Source organism: Myxocyprinus asiaticus, chromosome 32 (assembly GCF_019703515.2).
Source record: "Myxocyprinus asiaticus isolate MX2 ecotype Aquarium Trade chromosome 32, UBuf_Myxa_2, whole genome shotgun sequence".
Classification (NCBI taxonomy): Eukaryota; Metazoa; Chordata; class Actinopteri; order Cypriniformes; family Catostomidae; genus Myxocyprinus; species Myxocyprinus asiaticus.
In genome coordinates, this window is record NC_059375.1 from 2,466,422 (window position 1) to 2,485,824 (window position 19,403).

The 19,403-nt window shown below is 37.6% G+C and overlaps 1 protein-coding gene across 3 annotated transcripts in view; it reads left to right on the forward strand.

Annotated features, from left to right (window-relative positions):
• Window positions 1–19,403, forward strand: part of grid1b (glutamate receptor, ionotropic, delta 1b) — a 763,190-nt gene that overhangs the window by 682,610 nt on the left and 61,177 nt on the right. For all 3 annotated transcript variants that reach the window (XM_051667789.1, XM_051667788.1, XM_051667790.1), the window contains exons 9-12: window positions 1,112–1,213; window positions 5,081–5,282; window positions 8,964–9,290; window positions 12,441–12,579. In XM_051667789.1, coding sequence (XP_051523749.1) covers window positions 1,112–1,213; window positions 5,081–5,282; window positions 8,964–9,290; window positions 12,441–12,579 — 770 coding nt within the window. The remainder of the gene's footprint in view (window positions 1–1,111; window positions 1,214–5,080; window positions 5,283–8,963; window positions 9,291–12,440; window positions 12,580–19,403) is intronic.

The window sequence follows — 19,403 nt, forward strand, 5'->3', positions numbered from 1 at the left end:
TATTTGTATTTCTTTATTTATGTCAGTTACGTATCTTCATAATAACACTATATGTTTGAACATCTAACATGAAAATGCAGTGTCAATTATATAGCTATGTTGCTGATTAATAACAACTGCGTTTAAACGCACAAGCTTGTTATCGTGTCGCAGGTGATTAGGTCATAATTTGTGTTCACGGTATACTGATTCATGACATTGGGAGCTAGGGAACTGATTGAGACACAAGGCAGAATATCTTAATATCCTTTTACATTCTCTTTTGAAAGGCTTTATATGGTTAAATCCCAGAGATATGGGGCTCTTTATTTGGCTCCATGCATAATTTGTTAAATGTTACGCTTTCAGTGGTTGAAAACCAGATGTGGGTTACATGGTATGAAGCTAAATTTTCTTGTCCAACAAAATAAAGGTCGAAATACATAATTTGACCTTTAATTTTGTTCCAAATCATCAGCCCCCCTCTACAAAATAATGGATTACTCAGTAAATATTGATCATTTAATATTTTGGCTTTGATCATCATTTACATATTTCTTTCACCAGAGAAAAAAAATATAAAAAACTAAATTTTGAGCAGGGGATCTATGGTTGAGTTGACATGGAATGACCCTAATAGCAAAACAAGATAGATTTGAAAAAGAAGCGTTGCCACTGGAGATGCTCTGGTAGGTGAACTTGACTCTCAGCCTCCACGTCCTCTTCAAAAAGCCTCTTCAAAAGTGTGTTCAGGCAGTGTTTCAGGAGGGGAATCTACTGCAAACTCACATTCAGCTCTGACTCACCCACTTTTTACCATTCAGTCAATTCCTGATGGAACATGATAGTAAAACTCTAGTCAAGTCCTGTCCTACATTTATATATTTTTTTTTTCTCTGTGAATATTCTGTTTTACTCTGAAATACATCACATTATTTAAGTAAAGTGGGTTTTGAATGCCATTTAATGTTGACTTTTTGCACCCTAACCTAAAGTGGTTAATAAAACAACACACTTACCACACAATCTAAATCAGCAGCCATGAACACAGATTTACAATACAGCATGTGACTGTGATTAAACTGTGTTGACTAAATGTGATCTGTATGTTTTCTGTTTGTTTATTTTGCAGTTGGCCATGTGGGATTCTGTTCATGGGCTCAATGGCAGTCTAAAAGAAAGTCGTATTGAGAATGGCATGCAGGGAGTTACTGTCAAAGTAGTCACGTTGTTGGTAATACTTACTTTTCTCATTTCAACTTTTTATAATACAGCTCTGGGAAAAACTAAGAGACCACTCCTAATGTTTCTTAAATCAGCATCTCCACATGTATAGCAGCCATTCCATTCCAGTGTCTGTTGAAATCCTGCTTGAATTTTTGCACCAGGAGTGGCATAAAATCACCCAACAGCAATGTGAAAGACTGGTATAGAGCATGCCATGATGCATGAAAGCTGTGATTGAAATTGTTCCACCAAATATTGATTTCTGAACTCTTCTTAAGTTAAAACATTAGTATTGTGTTGTTTAAAAATGAATATGAACTTGTTTTCTTTGTATTATTGGAGGTCTGAAAACACTGCATCTTTGTTATTTTGACCAGTTGTCATTTTCTGCAAATAAATGCTCTAAATGACAATATATTTATTTGGAATTTGGGAGAAATGTTGTCAGTAGTTTATAGAATAAAACAAAAATGTTCATTTTACTCAAACACATACCTCTAAATAGTAAATCCAGAGAAACTGAACATTTGGAGTGGTCTCTTAATTTTTTCCAGAGCTGTATTGTGGGTATGGACGTTGATGTGTAAATGTGTGGATATTTAAAGGAATAGTTCACACAAAAATTAACCTGAATGTTTTATTTACTTTTCTGAGGAGCTCAAAAGGAGATGTTTAGCAGAATGTTCATGTGCCAGTGTGGCATGCCAAATTTTATTGTATTGAAGCACTAGTGAAATTTTAGCCCTACGATGGTGGTCTCAAATATGTGTCAAGATCCTGCCACCTCTGTTTGCTTTTTATTTTACACTTTAGTGGTACTGTAGGATCCTGTCATTCCATTTTAGTCTTTGGTTGTGTTTTTTCACTTACTTTTTAATTTGTTTTGGTTTCTCATGTGTTTCCCTGTTCTGTCTTGGCCCCTCCCCGTTCATTACCCTATTATTCCTGTATTAGTTTCACCTGCTGTCCTTGTTTTCCCTTCTATTTTTTTCTCCTTTTCTTTATATTCTGTCTGTTCTGTCTGTGTTTGTCAGTTCTCTGTCGTTGTTTTTGCTTGCGGATTTACCCTTTGATTTTCTATGTTGTGGATTATCCATTCTGTCTGTCCTGCCTGTGTTGTTAGCGGCCTTTATTTTTGTCTTTTTGCAATAAAGATTCATTTTGTTTGCCCCAATCCTGTCTGTGACTGAGTCCTGTTCCCCAATTTTTGACAGTATGGGTCTGTTCCTCACAGAAAGCTTACAAACCACATGAACATTTTTATGGAGCTGTTTTGTCCTTTTTGATTCCATATTAGTTTAAAACAATATGGTTTGTAAAAGATGACAGGATTAATCTTTTTTCAGTGAACTATTCCTTTAATGATGTCAGTTTTGGTTGGCTACTATTTTGTGAGTTAATAATAGTACTGCATAATTTTAAAGTTGTCATTGCAACACTTTACATTAATGTTCCCTTTGTTAAGGGTTTATAATGGGGTTTATTAATGACAAATAAATTATTTACAAATGCATTATAAATCACTGATATGGTTATAACAAAATGAATAATGCAATACTTGCCAAATGGTGAGCCATTTTACCTCTCATATTATAAATGCTTAATAAATACACTTATTCATACTTATATTAATGAAAAACATTGTTTTTGTCACAATGCAGCAACAAAACATTAGTATTATAGTGAGATTAAAATGAGGGATTATGCCATTGTGTTAATATTCATGACTGCAATGTCTTGACTCACTTGTGCTGTCACTTTCCTTGTCACATTAATGTCAAAAGAATGGTTTTACTTAGTCCTAGTTACCTAAAGTCATCTGCAAAAACATTTTTCAGGCCTTCAAGCAAATTCACAGCATAAATCATATAATAAAGCCTGATGATCAATAAACTATACTGAACTTTGTGTATACAGGTTTCTAATGTTGGCAACATCTGAATAAATCATTCATATGAGTCCATTTTACAGGCACATTGTCATAAGTTACTAGTGTTGAATAAGTTTTATTAAGCATTTATAACATGTCAGGTAAAAAAGCTCACCATTTGGTCAATTTCAAGTCACCCTTTTTATGCATTTTGTTATACCCACCTTAAATGGTTTATAATGCATTTGTAAATTAATCATTAATCAATAATGAACCCCTTTATAAACCCTTAACAAAGAGAACATTAATCTAAAGTGTTACTGTAGTAATTTACCCCTTGATTCGTATTGAGATTGTTCTCCATTCTTCATAATTGATGCAATTTTGCAATATTCTTGTCTTATGCCTGTTATAAACATTCTAACAATGTGTGGGAAAGCACAAAACGTCTTGGTTACTTATGTAACCTCTGTTCCCTGATGGAGGTAACAAGATGTTGTGTCGATGTAGTGACACTAGGGGTTCGCTCTTGAGAGCCACAATCACCTTTGCTTTATTCAGAAAAGGCCAATGAAAATTGGCAAGTGTAATTTGCATTCCACTCTCTGCCCCGGACATACAGTAATAAAAGGAGATGGTGTGCACCACTCATTCAGATTTGTGCTGAGGAGCCGAGAGAGAGTCCCAGCCATGTCAGCGGTCAGTTCAGCATCACGGCAGGAGGGACACAACGTCTCATTGCCTCCATCAGATAACAGAGGTTACATCAGTAACCAAGACGTTCCCTGTCTGTCACTCACTCGGCATTGTGTCGATGTAGTGACACTAGGAGTTCCTATACGAAATGCCATGTATGGAGCACTGAGCCCAAGTACATGGGCTCACCTGAAAAGGGGCATACCACGAGTACTGGGTCTGGCGGTGTTACTCCTCCGCCGAGTTCGTTACCAAATAGTGTTTAAGGAATTAAAGAGGCTTCTAGTGTCCACCAGTTGTGGGGAACTGTTGTGGACAAGATAGCATACATTATCACCTTAAAAGGGGAAAGGCGCAAATGCAAGTGATACACCCAACCGGCTGCCCGGCCTACCTGTTGTTACCCCGTAACACTTGGGTCGAAACCGGTTTTATGCGCAGGTTGTAGAACCTAGCAAATGTATTGGGTGTAGCCCAACCCACTGCTCTGCATATGTCTGTTAGACATAGCCTCACGAAGAAGGAAGAGAGCCGCGACCGCAACGTTCTCATGGGCATGTTCTCACAGTGAGAACATGACCCCTCCACAAAAGCTGTCTCGGCATGCTGGCGACCCAGGCACTCGAGACAGATTTCGTGGCCATCTGGTGGGGAGAGATAACGGCCACACCCAGCAGCACAAAGGCAAAAGGACATCTTTAAAAAGACACCAATCGTTTGCGCAAGCTCTTTTAGAGAAAATATACTCTTCTGAATATACTCTTTTAACACCTGTGGACTCTGCCGCCGAAGCGCCCAGGGGAAGCACAACACTTGACCGTGCAAAGGTGACCGCTGATATGCACTGTAATTCCAGTAGCAGAAAGTAAGGTGATGGGATGAAAACACATGCACTCGGCTCCGAAGAAAAAGTCTGAATGAGTGGTGCACGCCATCTCCTTTTATACCCGTATGTCCGGAGCGGAGAGTGGCATGCAAATTCCACTCATCAATTTTCATTGGCCTTTTCTGAATAAAGCAAAGGTGATTGGGGCTCTCAAGAGCGAACCCCAAGTGTCACTACATCGACACAACGTCAAGTGAGTGACAGACAGGGAACTATTTATTCCGCTTCTGATGTGCTTGATATATATTTTTTTATGTTCCTTATGATCTCAATTTAATGGCTCTCTTGGGCCATGTGCAGTAATCTTCTACTACAGAGAGGTTCCCCAGTGTGCCCTACAAAATCTTGAAACAAGTTTTACTATCAGCTAGGCTGTTTGAAATGTGTCTGGAAAGGTTGATAGTCAATATTCCCCTTTAAAGGAGGATCCGTTTGTGATGGTGGCAGAGAATATCCTCGGACAGCCCAAGAGATATAAGGGCTTCTCAATTGATGTGCTGGACGCCTTGGCCAAGATCCTCGGATTCAAGTACGATATCTATCAGGTGGCAGACAGCAAATATGGTTCTCAGCTGTCCAATGGCTCTTGGAATGGAATGATCGGGGAGCTCATCAACAAGGCAAGTGAATTAAACAATGGCATTGACCTTTCAGAAGGTCAAAATATTGTTATGTGAATTAATAAAATAAAAAATAAAAAATTGTATTAGAGTTGTCGAAATTAACTTGTTAACGCATGCGATTAATTATTATTTTTTATTTTTTTTACTCTATTAATGCACTTACCTATTTGAAATTTGATTCTGACATTTCATTCAGCTCCGTGTGAATTTTGAACACTGGTTAGAATAAGGGGGAATCTTTGCGATGTATCCAGGGTCATTCAGTGACATACACACCACAAACACATACACAACAGCTATTTTGTGTCAGTGATCAAGTGATGGAGAAAGGACCTCTTACAAAACAAACCCAGATGGAACTTGTGCAGGTGTGGCTGGTCTATTTTGGCAGGTGGGCAGAGTCCAGTCTAAATATTCATCTTCTTGAAAACATAGATCCATACTATAAACTGCCATTAATGTAATTTGTTTGCCCATAAATTTGTTCAAAATGCTGACATATGTATTTAAAAGCAGGCCTAGTATATGTTTTTATCCTATTTTTAAGTTATTAGCTGAAAGCGTTCTTGTTTAGAATATTAGAATCAACATTATTATGGAAGGGTGCCGCTTTGTGGTGGAAAAATGCAAGGACACCACATATTGTGTCAGCACATATGTGTGTGAATAATGAGTTGAACGAGTTGAATAATGTAAAAAAATAAAAATCTGCCTCACCTATATCTGTAGTCATGAGCCACTACTGGACTTGTGTTAAGCCACATTCACATGACCCTCTAGAGTGAAGCATCAGCATTTCCTGGGTGGTGCTTTGCACTTACATCTTACAATTTCAGATTAAGTATCATTATGTGTGCCGGCACAAAAAGCAAAAGAAGACGTTCTCTGCAGCGCTTTTCATGTGGAGTTCAAAGCGTCACAAATCATGTAAATGCAGATTCACGATTGCTGTAGGAAAGCGAAAAGCCACAGTCTGTCTGCTGATTAATATTGTTGAGGATGAGGGTTTATGATATTTAATGTACATTGCAATGAAAATGCAATCTATGTAAGGACTAGTGCTTTCAATTAGTCAACCTCCCACTTAGACTTTGGGACAAGTTTAATGTTACTTAAATTGGTGCTATTTTAGTGCATTTCTATCTTTGTACTGTGGGATGCTTCGTTTGGTGAATGTTAATGAACATTACATAATGTTACATATTGTTTTCTTTTCTAAGGAGGAACTAAATGCATTTTGACAGGAAAATAAGTATAAAGAGTCAAATTACAGCACTTTCAAAATTTGCGATTAATCGCGATTAACTATGAAAAATTATTTTATTCATTGTTTTAAGTTTCACTAATCAAATTTTCATTCTTAACATTGCTTTCATTGAGGGAGTTATATGAGTTGATTCACCAAAGCAGTGGTTTCCAACCCTGTTCCTGGAGGCCCCCAACACTGCACATTTTCACCTCCCTTTTCTGACACATCCAATTCAGGTCTTGGAGTCTCCAATAACAAGCTGATGATTTGAATCAGGTGTGTCAGATTAGGGAGACATCCAAAAATTTTAGTGTTGGGGGGCCTCCAGGAACAGGGTTGGGAACCACTGTACTAAGGAAATGAGCTGACTGACTGATTCAGTCCATGATTCAGATCAGATCGATGACTTCTATGATCGATTCAGTCTATTTCAGCTAATCAGTTTGACTGATTCATTAAAAAGCATTAATCAAGCAATTAATTTACTAATTGAACAGCATGTTATGCTGTAAATTAATAGTTGTGTTGACTAAATATCCTAAATATATCCCTTTCATGCACAGTGGTCACTACATAATGTGATGTTGCAGCCTTGTGGAAGTAGGTAAGTCCAACTACAACCAATGAAAAACAAAATGACTGACAAATGGTCAGATGTGCTGAGAACCTCTTGTATATCTGTCCAGTCCTTCAATAAAAAATGCCCCACCATGTAAAACAAAATTGATGGCACAAAGTAGCATCCAAGAAACATAATAGAGTGAATCAGTGCATGCCCACTTTTTCAGCCATCTTTGTTCCAGAAGTATTTTTCCCATTTATTTTTCCATAGGCTTTTCATAAAATCCTTCATAAAAGAGTTCTTAACTATGAGTCAAATCAACCAACCCAATGATGGAAACATAAAATACATATAGAAACAATTTTGTTTCATTTTATTGCAGAATATTCAAATATTTGCAAATATATAAGTAGTGTAACGTGGGTGTCTTGAAAAGGAAGAGAGGAGGCACAGGAGTAGATTCCTTTTAATCTTTTAATTACAAACTTTGGAGTAGGACAATCGCAGGAGTGGAACAATCGCTGGAGTGGAAACAGAGAAAAGGCTCAACAATAGTAAACGTTGGAGTGGGACAAACACTAAATCTTTAACATTCAAACTAAGCTCAACATAACACCTCATAATGAAACACTTCAAGGACTGAGAAACTAATGAGGGAATAGAAGTCAGGTGCAGATGATGAAGAACTGATAGAAGTGATTAGGGCAGTGAATCCTGGGAAATGGAGTCCGGGGGGGGGGAAACTTCAAAATGAGAGTCCTTGAAGAAGAATGAGGGAGAATATGGGAGTGGCAATAATATCAGAGCTCTTTTGGTGCACTTTGTTCGCTGCCATTCTCTGATTGGTGGATCTTTCTCTTGAGCATCATGGGTAGTGTAGTTCTTCACCAGGAATTTTGCTATTAAACATGACTGTTTTTTAAAATTTGGGTAAAAAAGTTGGTAATCTTATGGCTTTAACAGAAGCATATACCATCAATTAACAACCTCGGAGCTCACAGTAGTTATGTCTTTAAAAATGTATAAGTTATCATTAAAAAATTATTGGATTTTTACATCCAGATCCGACTTTTCCTCTCTATTGCTATATTTTTCAAATATTGATTTTACTTAAGTAGCCAATTGCGATTAACCATGTGTCCACTAAATTGGATACAATGCATCAGTTTTTAATTGTTGACAACAAATCGTATAATACTTTATTATTGCTTTACTCTTTATGTACAGTAACATTTCCTCTATATACTTAATTACTCTTTTCTTCTAAATATGTGCATGTATAAAAAGTTTCCTCGCAGTTCAATATTCGAGGCTTATACAACCATAGCACAGAATATAGTGTGTTGTATACTATAGTATAACACTGAATACCTTTTAAGGACCTTTTTTATTTATTTTATTTTTTTTTTTAAGTAATATTTGTTGTAAAACATGACAATTAAATACTGTATTCATAGTTTTTAATAGTTTAGGACTGTTCTGTTTGTTAATCTTATAATATATTTTACATGAATTTAAACACTTAAACACTTTCTGTCCACTATAGTGGATACATCTTCAATATATTTCTGAAAAATCCATGTTACAACAAAATGATGATTCTATCTCTTAAAAAGATTCAAAACAATCCATTCAATTCTATTTTTACAACCCATGGTTTCCAGACATTTTATCCACTGGCAATGTTTTGCAAAGTCATATTTTCAAATGTTTTGGCTAAATGATCAACATCAGGGTACACAACAGAGCAACACATTGAACAGGCTGTTTATATATTTCTCACAGCCTCATTTTCATGTGTGTCAAACAAATGAGCCCCTATAGATAATTCATACGAAATATTCTGGCTAACTTCCTGTCTTTGCAGAGAGCAGATCTGGCGGTGTCCGCCATCACCATCACACCAGAGCGAGAGAACGTGGTGGACTTCAGCAAGCGCTACATGGACTACTCTGTGGGGATCCTATACCGCAAACCAGAGGAAAAGATCAACATCTTCTCACTGTTCGCCCCGTTTGACCTGGCTGTGTGGGCCTGTATCGCAGCTGCCATCCCTGTGGTGGGCGTTTTGATCTTCCTGCTCACACGGATGCAGATACTCCGATCCCAGAATCCACCAGGAACCCATCCAGCTTCGTCCATGTCTAACTCGCTGCACAGTGCCATATGGATTGTCTATGGGGCCTTTGTGCAACAAGGTACTGCAGTGTATTTCTTACTCCTGCATCCATTCAAAGGCACCTTCACAAGAGACTTATCAGCTTATAGTCTGATTTTTAGAGCAGGCAAGAGATCAGGTGACGCTATGACTCTAGGCTTTGAGAGATGACAAGAATAAAACTGCAGTGTGGTGATAATACATTGGGGCATCAATACATCAATCCCTCTAAGACATGTTTGCATACAAACTGCTTATGCAAGCATTGCTTAGCAGCTGAAATAGGCTTTTATGGGAATTGTGTATTCAAAATTCAAGTTTGGTATAGTTCACCCAGAAATAAAATTCGGTCATCATTTTTTTTTTCCATTCAAAATCACAACTGGAAAAGTCTGAAGAATGTCTAATCTGCTTATTTTTATGCAATGAAAGTGAATAAGGACTGGGGCTGCACTACAAAAAAATATTTTCATACTTTCTTATATTTCAGTAAAAATATCTAACAGAAATATCTAAACAGAAATCTAACTAAATTAGCAGAGTGTATGCTTAAAACATTTGCCAATGGTGTAAGAAAAATAAACTTGTTTTCCCTTTGAATCATTTCTTTTTTTTTTCTTACCCTACTGGCAATTTATTTATTTTTTTTTATTAGTTTGAGAATAAACATTACTACATTTTGTTAGATTTCTGTAAAAAAAAAAAAAAAAAAAAAAAAAAATCACAATTTCATCATCAAGCCAATGTCATTTTGCTTCTCTATTTAATGTATCTTTTTTAAAGAATGTTTAGGTATTTTTACTGCAAAACAAGAAAAAATTCTCAATTAGAAAATGATTGAGCTCCAAAACAACACCATATAGCATTAAACCAAGATTTGGTATATAGCACACGAGCTGTACAGACAAATGTTATGAAACTTTTATGGTGCTTTTGTCATTTTTGGAGCTTGACAGTGTCTGTCCCCTTTCAATTTCAACGCATGACTTGCTGCCTTATCAGTTAATGCCTTAACTGACAGCGTTTTTGAATGAATGAAACTATTTAGGAAACTGGTCCCAGAACAGTTTAAAAAGCACCTTATTTTCATCCTGTCTCCGTATACAGCCCCGAAGGCAGCATTTTCCAGTTTTCGGACGCAGCCATACTGAGTTTAGCATGTGGACATATGCTGCTGCTGCTGACCAATTAGAAAAGCACAAGACATGCTGCTGCACAATTAGACATAAATACAATCCTCATGTAGCAGATCATGACAAGTGGAGCTGGGGAGGAGGGGGGTTTCAGATAAAAAATCTCATAGCACGCTGCAATAATTGCAAACTGAGCAAGTTTAAATGCTAGATAAAGAGTGAGTATGCAAGTGGACTGGCTACCCGAATACACCATGTGAGCTGACTGGCTTGACATGTCACATGTGAGAGAGCTGACTGGCTAACAGATAACAAGTTCAACAAACCTATCAGCTTGTGCCATTCAGAGTTTAATGCCTGAACTTCATTTTTTACTTTCTAAAACACTTTTCACAGAAAAAAATAAATTAAATTCTCGCAAATAATGTCTATATTTCATTGTTGCATGTCACAGAAACACAAACAGATGAACATATGAACATAATTAATATTTTAAATGGATTCTAAATCAATTATATCATTTTCAAAATATGTGTAACCCAAGTAATGTACTCTAAAGAAATTAACAAAGTCAGTAACTGTAATCTGATTACAAGAATTTGAAATGAAATGTGTTACAATACTTTTGACTTAAAAAGTCATTATAACAGTAACTAATAATTTGTAATCGTAAGGGTGAGTAAATTATGACAATGTTTTTTTTTTTATTTTTTTTTTTTATGTTTTTTTAAGAATGTTTAGAATCTTTTCAGGAACTTTGGCACTCTGGCATAAGAATATGTTGATTTTTTATGCAGTAGTTCTTGGTAACCTGAAATCTTGTGTTTCAATTCAGAGGTGCTGAGAAATATTTCAAAAGTGTTGTATGTCAAAAAGAATGGTCTATAAAGGATTACATACTGATACTTGCTTCAAATATGAAAATAAACACTCCTGGCAGGCTATCTAAAAAAGAAAACGGAAACTCTAAAATTACCTCAGCTGCCAATCTAACATGATTTTTGCTAAACTGATAAGCCACAGTGGCACACTTGCTTCTCAAGTGTGTTAAGTGTACTAAAACAGTGTAAAAGTGCCTTTGAATGAAGCACAGAATGCTGGTTCTCATTCAAGAAAGACAAAATGGATAAGTTACTATCTCAGCAACTAGCACACTAAACTGCAGCTGCCTCTATTAATGTCTGGCATACTGCCTACCAGCCCTTTTAAGCCAAACAGCTTGTGATTAAATCTGCGCAGTTCCTGTGCCATACTTTTGAGTTTACCACCATATTAAATTAACAGTAGATTGTACAAAGATTTTACAGTGTATTTTTCCTTGGTTTAATGTGAGGATAGCATGCATGCTAATAACAACACCTTTTCTGCTCACTCTAAAGACAAAGGTTAATGATGTGAAATTGTGTTCTTATGGATTATTCACATCTGTAATGCAATTACCATATGTTAATCTCTTAATACTCTTTCATAGGGGTCTGCCCTCCTAATTGTTCCCTTCTAATTGTAGGCTTTCTCATTACACGTTCAGAAACAGGATTATGTGAAAACCTTGAAAAGAATCGATTTAAATGTATGGAACAATACAATATGGAGGGAACTTGCTGCTGTAAGCGATTGTAGCCGTCTTGATAACTTCCTGTGACATGAATCGAACATTGCTAGTTCTGATTCAGTGTGAGTTGTAAGACTGTTTCAGGCCAATTTACTCAGTGGTTTGACTAATTCACTTGAAAAAAAAAAAAAAAAAAGACTCAAGAGTGATTCAAAACCATGCCTAAATAGCTATTTGCAGTGTAAGTGCCATCAGTGGAAAATAAAAGTTGTTTCAGAGGTGGAGCAATTTATTGCATTTTTATACAAGGTTACAATGAGAAGCATTTGTCTTTGGTATAACGAGCACTGATAAATTGTGCACAATTAAACAAGGAACGTGTATTAAGAATGTAAATAGATTTTCAGTGTATGATTTTATACATTGATATGAAGACATACTGTAGGAAACATTATCTCATTTCAAAATGCATTTATATTTTCGGTTTTCTGACTCCTCATTATAGGTGGCGATTCAGTGGTGGGGTCTGTGGCATTGAGGATCGTCATGGGCAGTTGGTGGTTGTTTACATTGATTGTGTGTTCATCTTACACCGCAAACCTGGCTGCGTTCCTAACCGTGTCCCGCATGGACAACACTATAAGGTAAATTACCATTTCACAAATAGTCTAACACACAACGCACCATATGCTACACTGTTGATCAATGTTTATTAATAGATTTTCTGTCTTTGCATTAATCTTTGCATAATTAGTGTTTCCTTGTGTTCAGGAAGCTTTGCACCTGGTTTGGCCACATGTCAGGCAATATGCAATTAAATATTGCTGCAGTAGTTCAACATTCTGTATTTCATTTTTTTTTTTTATTATCACTTTTAAAATTAATTTATTTGTTAGATGCTTATATTCAAAGTGACTTACAGTGCATTCCAGTTAACATTATACACAAATAAGTGGATTCTCTGCCAATTAAAGCCATAACCTTGATGTGGCTAGTGGCATCCTCTGTTGGATGAGGTACAGGGACTTCAGCCACTGATTAATCGTTCACAATAAGACCAGAAATGTATATTTACAAAGTAAATACGGGGCCAGACTTTTGACTAACAGCACATATGCCTGATCCATGAATTTAATTGAAATCAATGATACCACAATAATAGACAGTGGAAAACAATGAAAACAAAGAAAAATAGTGGATAATGTGTATTAACTTATGTGTATAGTCTAAACATGTGTAAGTATTCAGTAATGCGGTACTGTATATATGATAATAAACATGCATGCTTATGTTATTGTGGATATTTCAAAATACAGTGAAAAAAAAAAAAAAAATTGAGAGAATCTATAGCCAGATTGTTTAGATTTTTCTAAACACACTGTTTCCTCCATACAAATTAACACTTGCCAAGTGCCAATGGGAGAAATGATTTGCTTTAGCAAGTAAATAAAACAGTTACTTGCCAGTGACTGGTCAAATCGTGAGATTGATGTCTCTTGCTATTGACCTTCACTGATGTAATGATTCAAAATAAAGACATTTAACCTCCTGATACCCGAACGTGAATGCTGTGTGCATTTTCCATTTCCCTTTTTGATTAGTAACTAGTAGCACCTAATAAAAAAGCAAAATAAATAAATACATTCTAGAGCAAATAGTTTTCCTAAAAATTCATGTCCACCAGGCATGTGCTGTGGGCATTGAGACTGGGCAAGCATCAAAGATTTTTAATACACATTATTAAACGCTGTGCCCAAAACACATTATACAGGTGAGTGTAATGTCACGGAAATGTTATAGACGTAAATTGTTTCCTTAGAACCCATCAGTCAATGGAAACAATTGTCACAGTGGCGAACTTCATGACCAAATTGTTTTAAATTCAGGACAGTAATATTGTTCATATCACACAAATTCAAGATTGCCATATATTGAGCCGAGCATGTTTATGTCCATTAAATCATACAATGAACCATAGTGCTGGAAGAGCTTGTTTTGACATACAAAAACAAAACAAAAAGAAAAGAAAATGATTGCCAGTTAATACAGTAATTTCAACATCATAGGCCTCACAAGTCACTATTCCCACAGTTTAGAAACACTGGAATGTATGGCGGCTATTAACTAATCCGACCACAAAAGACAACAATCTTAACCTGAATGCACAAGATTTTTTAGACACTGCGCCTTGATGTTAGAACTATAAAACAGACATAACACAAGAAGGACATGATTGCCAGATCACCAATTCATAGCCTCAGACTAACCAGAAACAATGACCTAGTATATATGACCTAGTATCAATAATACAGATTTTTAATAAATACATTAATTTACCTTTACATGAACACAAAATCCATGTGTCTCTCCTTGTGAATGAACATCTCCATCACTTTGTTGTAAAAGTCTCCCATATGTTGAAGTTTCAATAGCCTCTTTTTCTCAATTTTTTATTGAAATTAACTTTTCCAAATCCGCGTAGGTCTTCGATGCTTACACTGCAGATATCCATTTTAGTGCTTAATAATGCATACGTGAACTTGACCGTGTTGACACAAAACTAAAATCTAGCCAATCAGATAGCGTGACTGAAGGAAGTAGCTTCTGATTGGCTTACTCATTTTGGTAAGCATGCTTACCTTGGCCAGTTGTACTAGGGGGCGTGATTCAATTTGAATGAATGTACAGTGTTGAATAAAAGGGCGGTAAACAATGCTTTGAATCAGAGAAAGCATAACATAAAGTGCTTATACCTAAGGGTGGTGCCAAGGTGAATAAATTAATAACTGTCTGTGCTGCACAAGTGAGAGGAATTCTGACAAATTCTGCAAATATCTCCTCACAGTCTGCTAGCTGTCCGTTTTGTGGGTAGGCTGAAAAAAATCTAGTATTTGTACACAGCCCTGGCTCTGTAAATGGGACAAAAAAAAAGAAGGTCTGATCCACACAACACCACTCCAGCCAACAGCAACACGAGGTGGTTCTTGCGCGTGCACAGGATGGGGGGTGGGGGCAGCGCGAGAGGGAAATTCATTAGAAGAGCGATGTAAAATCTGGCTGATGAGAACTTTCTAAATTCCAAGGAGGACAAATGGCTGAGAAACAGACCAAGAGAAAAAGGTCAGATGAATATAAACTAAAAAAGAAGGATTATGATAAGTCAAGGGCTAGGAGTCACATCAACATCGGCGAGGTTCTTCAGCGGTGGAGAGACCTCCGAGAGGTAAAAGGCTTGAAGACGGATGCAGAAGTTGCTCTTTTTCTTCTCGATAGGTGGGTAACATAAATTTTGCTGTGTTTCACAGACCCCATATATGCTGTTGTTGTGATGTTAGATTAGTAGCAGGAGAGTTGTGAGTGTCTGGAGCTGGTGTGCGTAAAACCGTCCCGCATGCATGAATTTGGGGGCGGAGCTTCCAAAGGAGCACTGAAGGGAGGGGTGTGTTTGTTTTGGCAGTTGATTTCGAATATCAACAGTGTTTCTCAGGAATCGCTTTAATGCACCTTTAACAATTATATTTAAATATTTCATAAATGTAATTTTTCTTTTCACCCTTCTGTTAGGTGAGCACTGCTTACCCTGCTTATATGGACGGCACATCCCTGATGTCCACATACTTTGTGAAATGTTAAATAATACCAAGCTATAGAAAGTCAGATTTTTTCATCAAATTGTTTATTATGTTTCCAGGAGTGTTGGTTAATCATGTTTTTTTGAGACGTTACAGACATTACAGCTGATTTTCTGTGAAGCTGAATAAATAATTCTTATTCACAGTAATGTCCAGCATAAACCAATCATTGCAAACCATGTTAAAATAAAATTTAGTATTATAAAATTCTGAATCTAAGTACTGATTACCATTGTCCCATGTCTGCCAAACATGTTGAGTGGTCCAAACCTCATCTGTAGCCTGAAACTGAACTTTTGGTCGGATTTTTGGATTGAATGCATTTAGCTGCATAGAAAGTTATAGGATCTCCCCTTGCTCACTATTTAGAGAATGACTTAACCTTCAGTATGCTGTCTGTCTGCACTGGTCTCAGAACAGTTCAAAATGCACTTTATTTTCATCCTAATTCCATATAAAGCAACATTTTTCAACTTTTGGATGAACCCATTTATTCTCAATGTGAAAAAGCACAGTAAATATATAGGAATGCATTCACTAATGTTAATGAATAGAATCATATTGTACAGAGATAACAAAATTAAACATAACAAAATGTATATTAAAATGAAGCAAAATGACCCACAGATGTGTTAGAGTTGAAAGTTATTCAAAATAACTAACATGTTTTTTTCTACTTTTGAGGAAATTAGGTGCCAGTGTCCACATATGTAGACATAAAGTTTATCAGCGTGCTGATGTGCGAAAAATGAACAGATTTTTTAAAGTGGCATATCAAATGAAACTAGAGACTCTACTCTTTACAACAAAACAGGCTTTAAAGACTTAAAGATATTTCTTACCAGAGGCACTTTTGTTTGTGCTGCGTCCATAGGAGTGCTTCAAGGAAATCGACGGCATGCTGTTGTGTCACGTGACACAGTGCGGAAGAAGTTAACCCTTTAAATGACACTCTAGAATCTTGTGAACAGTATTCAGTCTATTTTAATTCATTTAAATTATGTGTTGCAAATAGCGAGTCCTCGCATGAGGCCACGGGGTAGCACGAGGTTAAACCTTATATTTCAGGAAACATCTGTTGCTTGTCACACCTCTTCTAATGGCTTACCTCAGTGGAAAATGTATTACCGGAAGTTTCTCTAGGATGCCTAAAGTTTTCTCCAAAACTCCATGTGTAGCGACACACATGTGGAATATTGCTCTCATTGAGACACCAAAACGAAAATATGAGGAACTAAAACATGTGTCATCATGTGTCTAGTTGTAATGCGCTTTTTAATGGGGATAGCTCACCCGATTATTTGCAGCAAAGTATCAGCTTGGCTGTGAAGTTTGCTAGGGCATCTGATTTGGAGTGAGTTTTCACCCTGACCAAGTCATCCACAGAATAAGAAACTGTACACTGCTTCAGATCGTAGTAATGTTTTCTACTCTTATGGCTGGAGTCCAGAGCTCTGGCATGATCATGAGCATCTTGCAAGGAAGCTCTCAAGCTCTCTGAGTAAGGCACTTTGGGGTGATCCATTCCATCAACACTTGGTTGTGTGATTAAATAAAGTGGGGTCTCTAATTCACGTCCATATAACATCATCAACAGAGATGGGCCTGTGCTCTCATGAGGTGCAGCATGAAGAGTGAAACAGATCTGGGGTATGAATCTGTCCCTTGAAGTGTGTCTGTCTCCAACATATGCGCAGATGGCAGTTTTCAAGGTATGGTTCACTCTCTCTGTGGTGTTTGTTTGTGGGTGATACGCTTTTGTTTGAAGAGGTTTCTCACAAATGGCGTGCCTCGAACCGATATCAGGTAAGTTGGTGCGCCGTGGCAGGCAAAGATCTCGCTGAGGAATTTACTTGCTGCGATCCATGCTGTCACTTTCCTTAATGCATTTACTTTGACCCATTTAGAGCAATAGTCGACAAAGACGAGTATGTACTCGTTTCCATTCCTGTATATTCCCAAGGTTTCTATGGTTTGATTGGGACCATCAGACCTGCTGGTTTTCTTTGGCTTGGCTTTGTCAACAGACACGGAGCAGGAAACAACGTATCTTTTGACATTTGCTGCCATTTTTGGCCAAAAGAACCTGAGCTTAACCTGATCAACTTTTTTGAGATGCCGAGATGGCCAGCTGTAGGGTAGCCATGGTAGTATTTCAGTAGAGTACCTCGAATGGCTGTTGAGGCATAAAGTTTGAGCTGCTTCATTTGATGCAGTCCACAAGTCATCGTAGAGTCTTTGAAATAAAGAAGACCATCTTGAATGATGTACTTTTCATCTGTGTCATCCTTTTCATTAGTCTTATGGCATAGTCTAGTAGGATGCCAACGAGGTTGTCATCATTTGGAAGTGGGCTGCGGGACAGAGCATCTGGGACTTTGTTTTGAAAACCTTGCAGGGTGATACTGAAATCAAAGTCCTGTAGGCGCAAGGACCATCTTGCTAGTCATCCTGATGGGTTTGGGCGGTTCATCAGCCATCTCAGGCTGTTGTGGTCTGTATAGACTGTCACATGAAGGCTTTCTATGTAAGGTCTGAAACACATCAGAGCCAAATCACTCCTAAGCATAGTTTCTCAGGTTTTAAGGTTTCTCAGCCTTGTGTAAAGCTCTGCTTGCAAAAGCTGCCATCTTTTTGCATTAAGGCCGCCCCAAGACCTAGGTTGCAGGCATCTGTGTGAATGAAAAATGGGTGGTTGAAGTCTGGGAAGCGCAAGATTGGTACAGATGTGAGGCACTCTTTCAAGGAATCCATGGAAGCTTGACAACTCTCATCCCAGCTGAACAGTATCTCTTTCTTGGTGAGATTGAAAAGTGGTTCTGCTTTGTGGGCATAATTTGGTATGAAATGTCGATAATAGCCTATGAGGCCAAGGAATCCTCTGACTTGTTTCAAGTCTTTTGGTGTTTAGAACTCAGTCACTGCTTTCACTTTTGCCGGGTCTGGTGATATACCCTCTGATATGACACAATAGCCAAGGAATATTAGCTCACTTAAACAGAAGTGACACTTGCTCAGCTTCAGAGATAGACCCGCTGTATCCAGTCTTGACAGAACTTCCTGAAGGTCTTCCAGGTGTTGTTCAAAGGCCGGTGAGGCGATGACAATGTCATCCAAGTACACTGCGCAGTATTAATAGATCAGGCTAGTGAGAATTGTGTTCATGACCCTTTGAAATGTAGCATTGCTAAGCCCAAAAGGAAGACATGTGAACTGAAAGAGGCCACAGTGTGATATGAAAGCTGTTTTTGGTCTTGACTTCTCCTCAACAGACACTTGCCAGTACCCTCGAGCTAGATCCAGAGTGGAAAGGAATTTCCCATGAGCAAGAAAGTCCAAGGATTTGTCAATTCGAGGTAGAGGGTATGAATCTTTCAGTGTGAGTTGATTTAGACCCCTGTAGTCAATACAAAACCTGGGTTCACCACAAGGCTTTTTAAAGATCCATGGTCCTGGAAATGGCTTAATAATGTTCTCTTCCAGCATCTTTTGAATCTGGTCTTCTAGCATTTGTTTCTTGGCTGGGGAAGTGCAGTAGGGTGGGAGGTTGATAGGCTTAGCATCGCCAGTATCGCATGCTCTGCTAATGAAGTGTGGCCCAGGAGACCATTGAACATGCTCCCAAAGTCCTCAAGAAGGTTTATTATTTGTGCTTTTTGCTCCTTTTTCAGGCATGCCTCCTCAACTTTATCACATAAAGCAGATGGCTGGACATCCTGAAACATTAAGCTTCCAACCTCTGGCTCCTCTATCCACTCACTCACTAACTCACATGGAAGGGGGGGGGGGGTGTTGTTTCACAGAGAGAAACAGTCCTGGATGGAATATGAATGCTA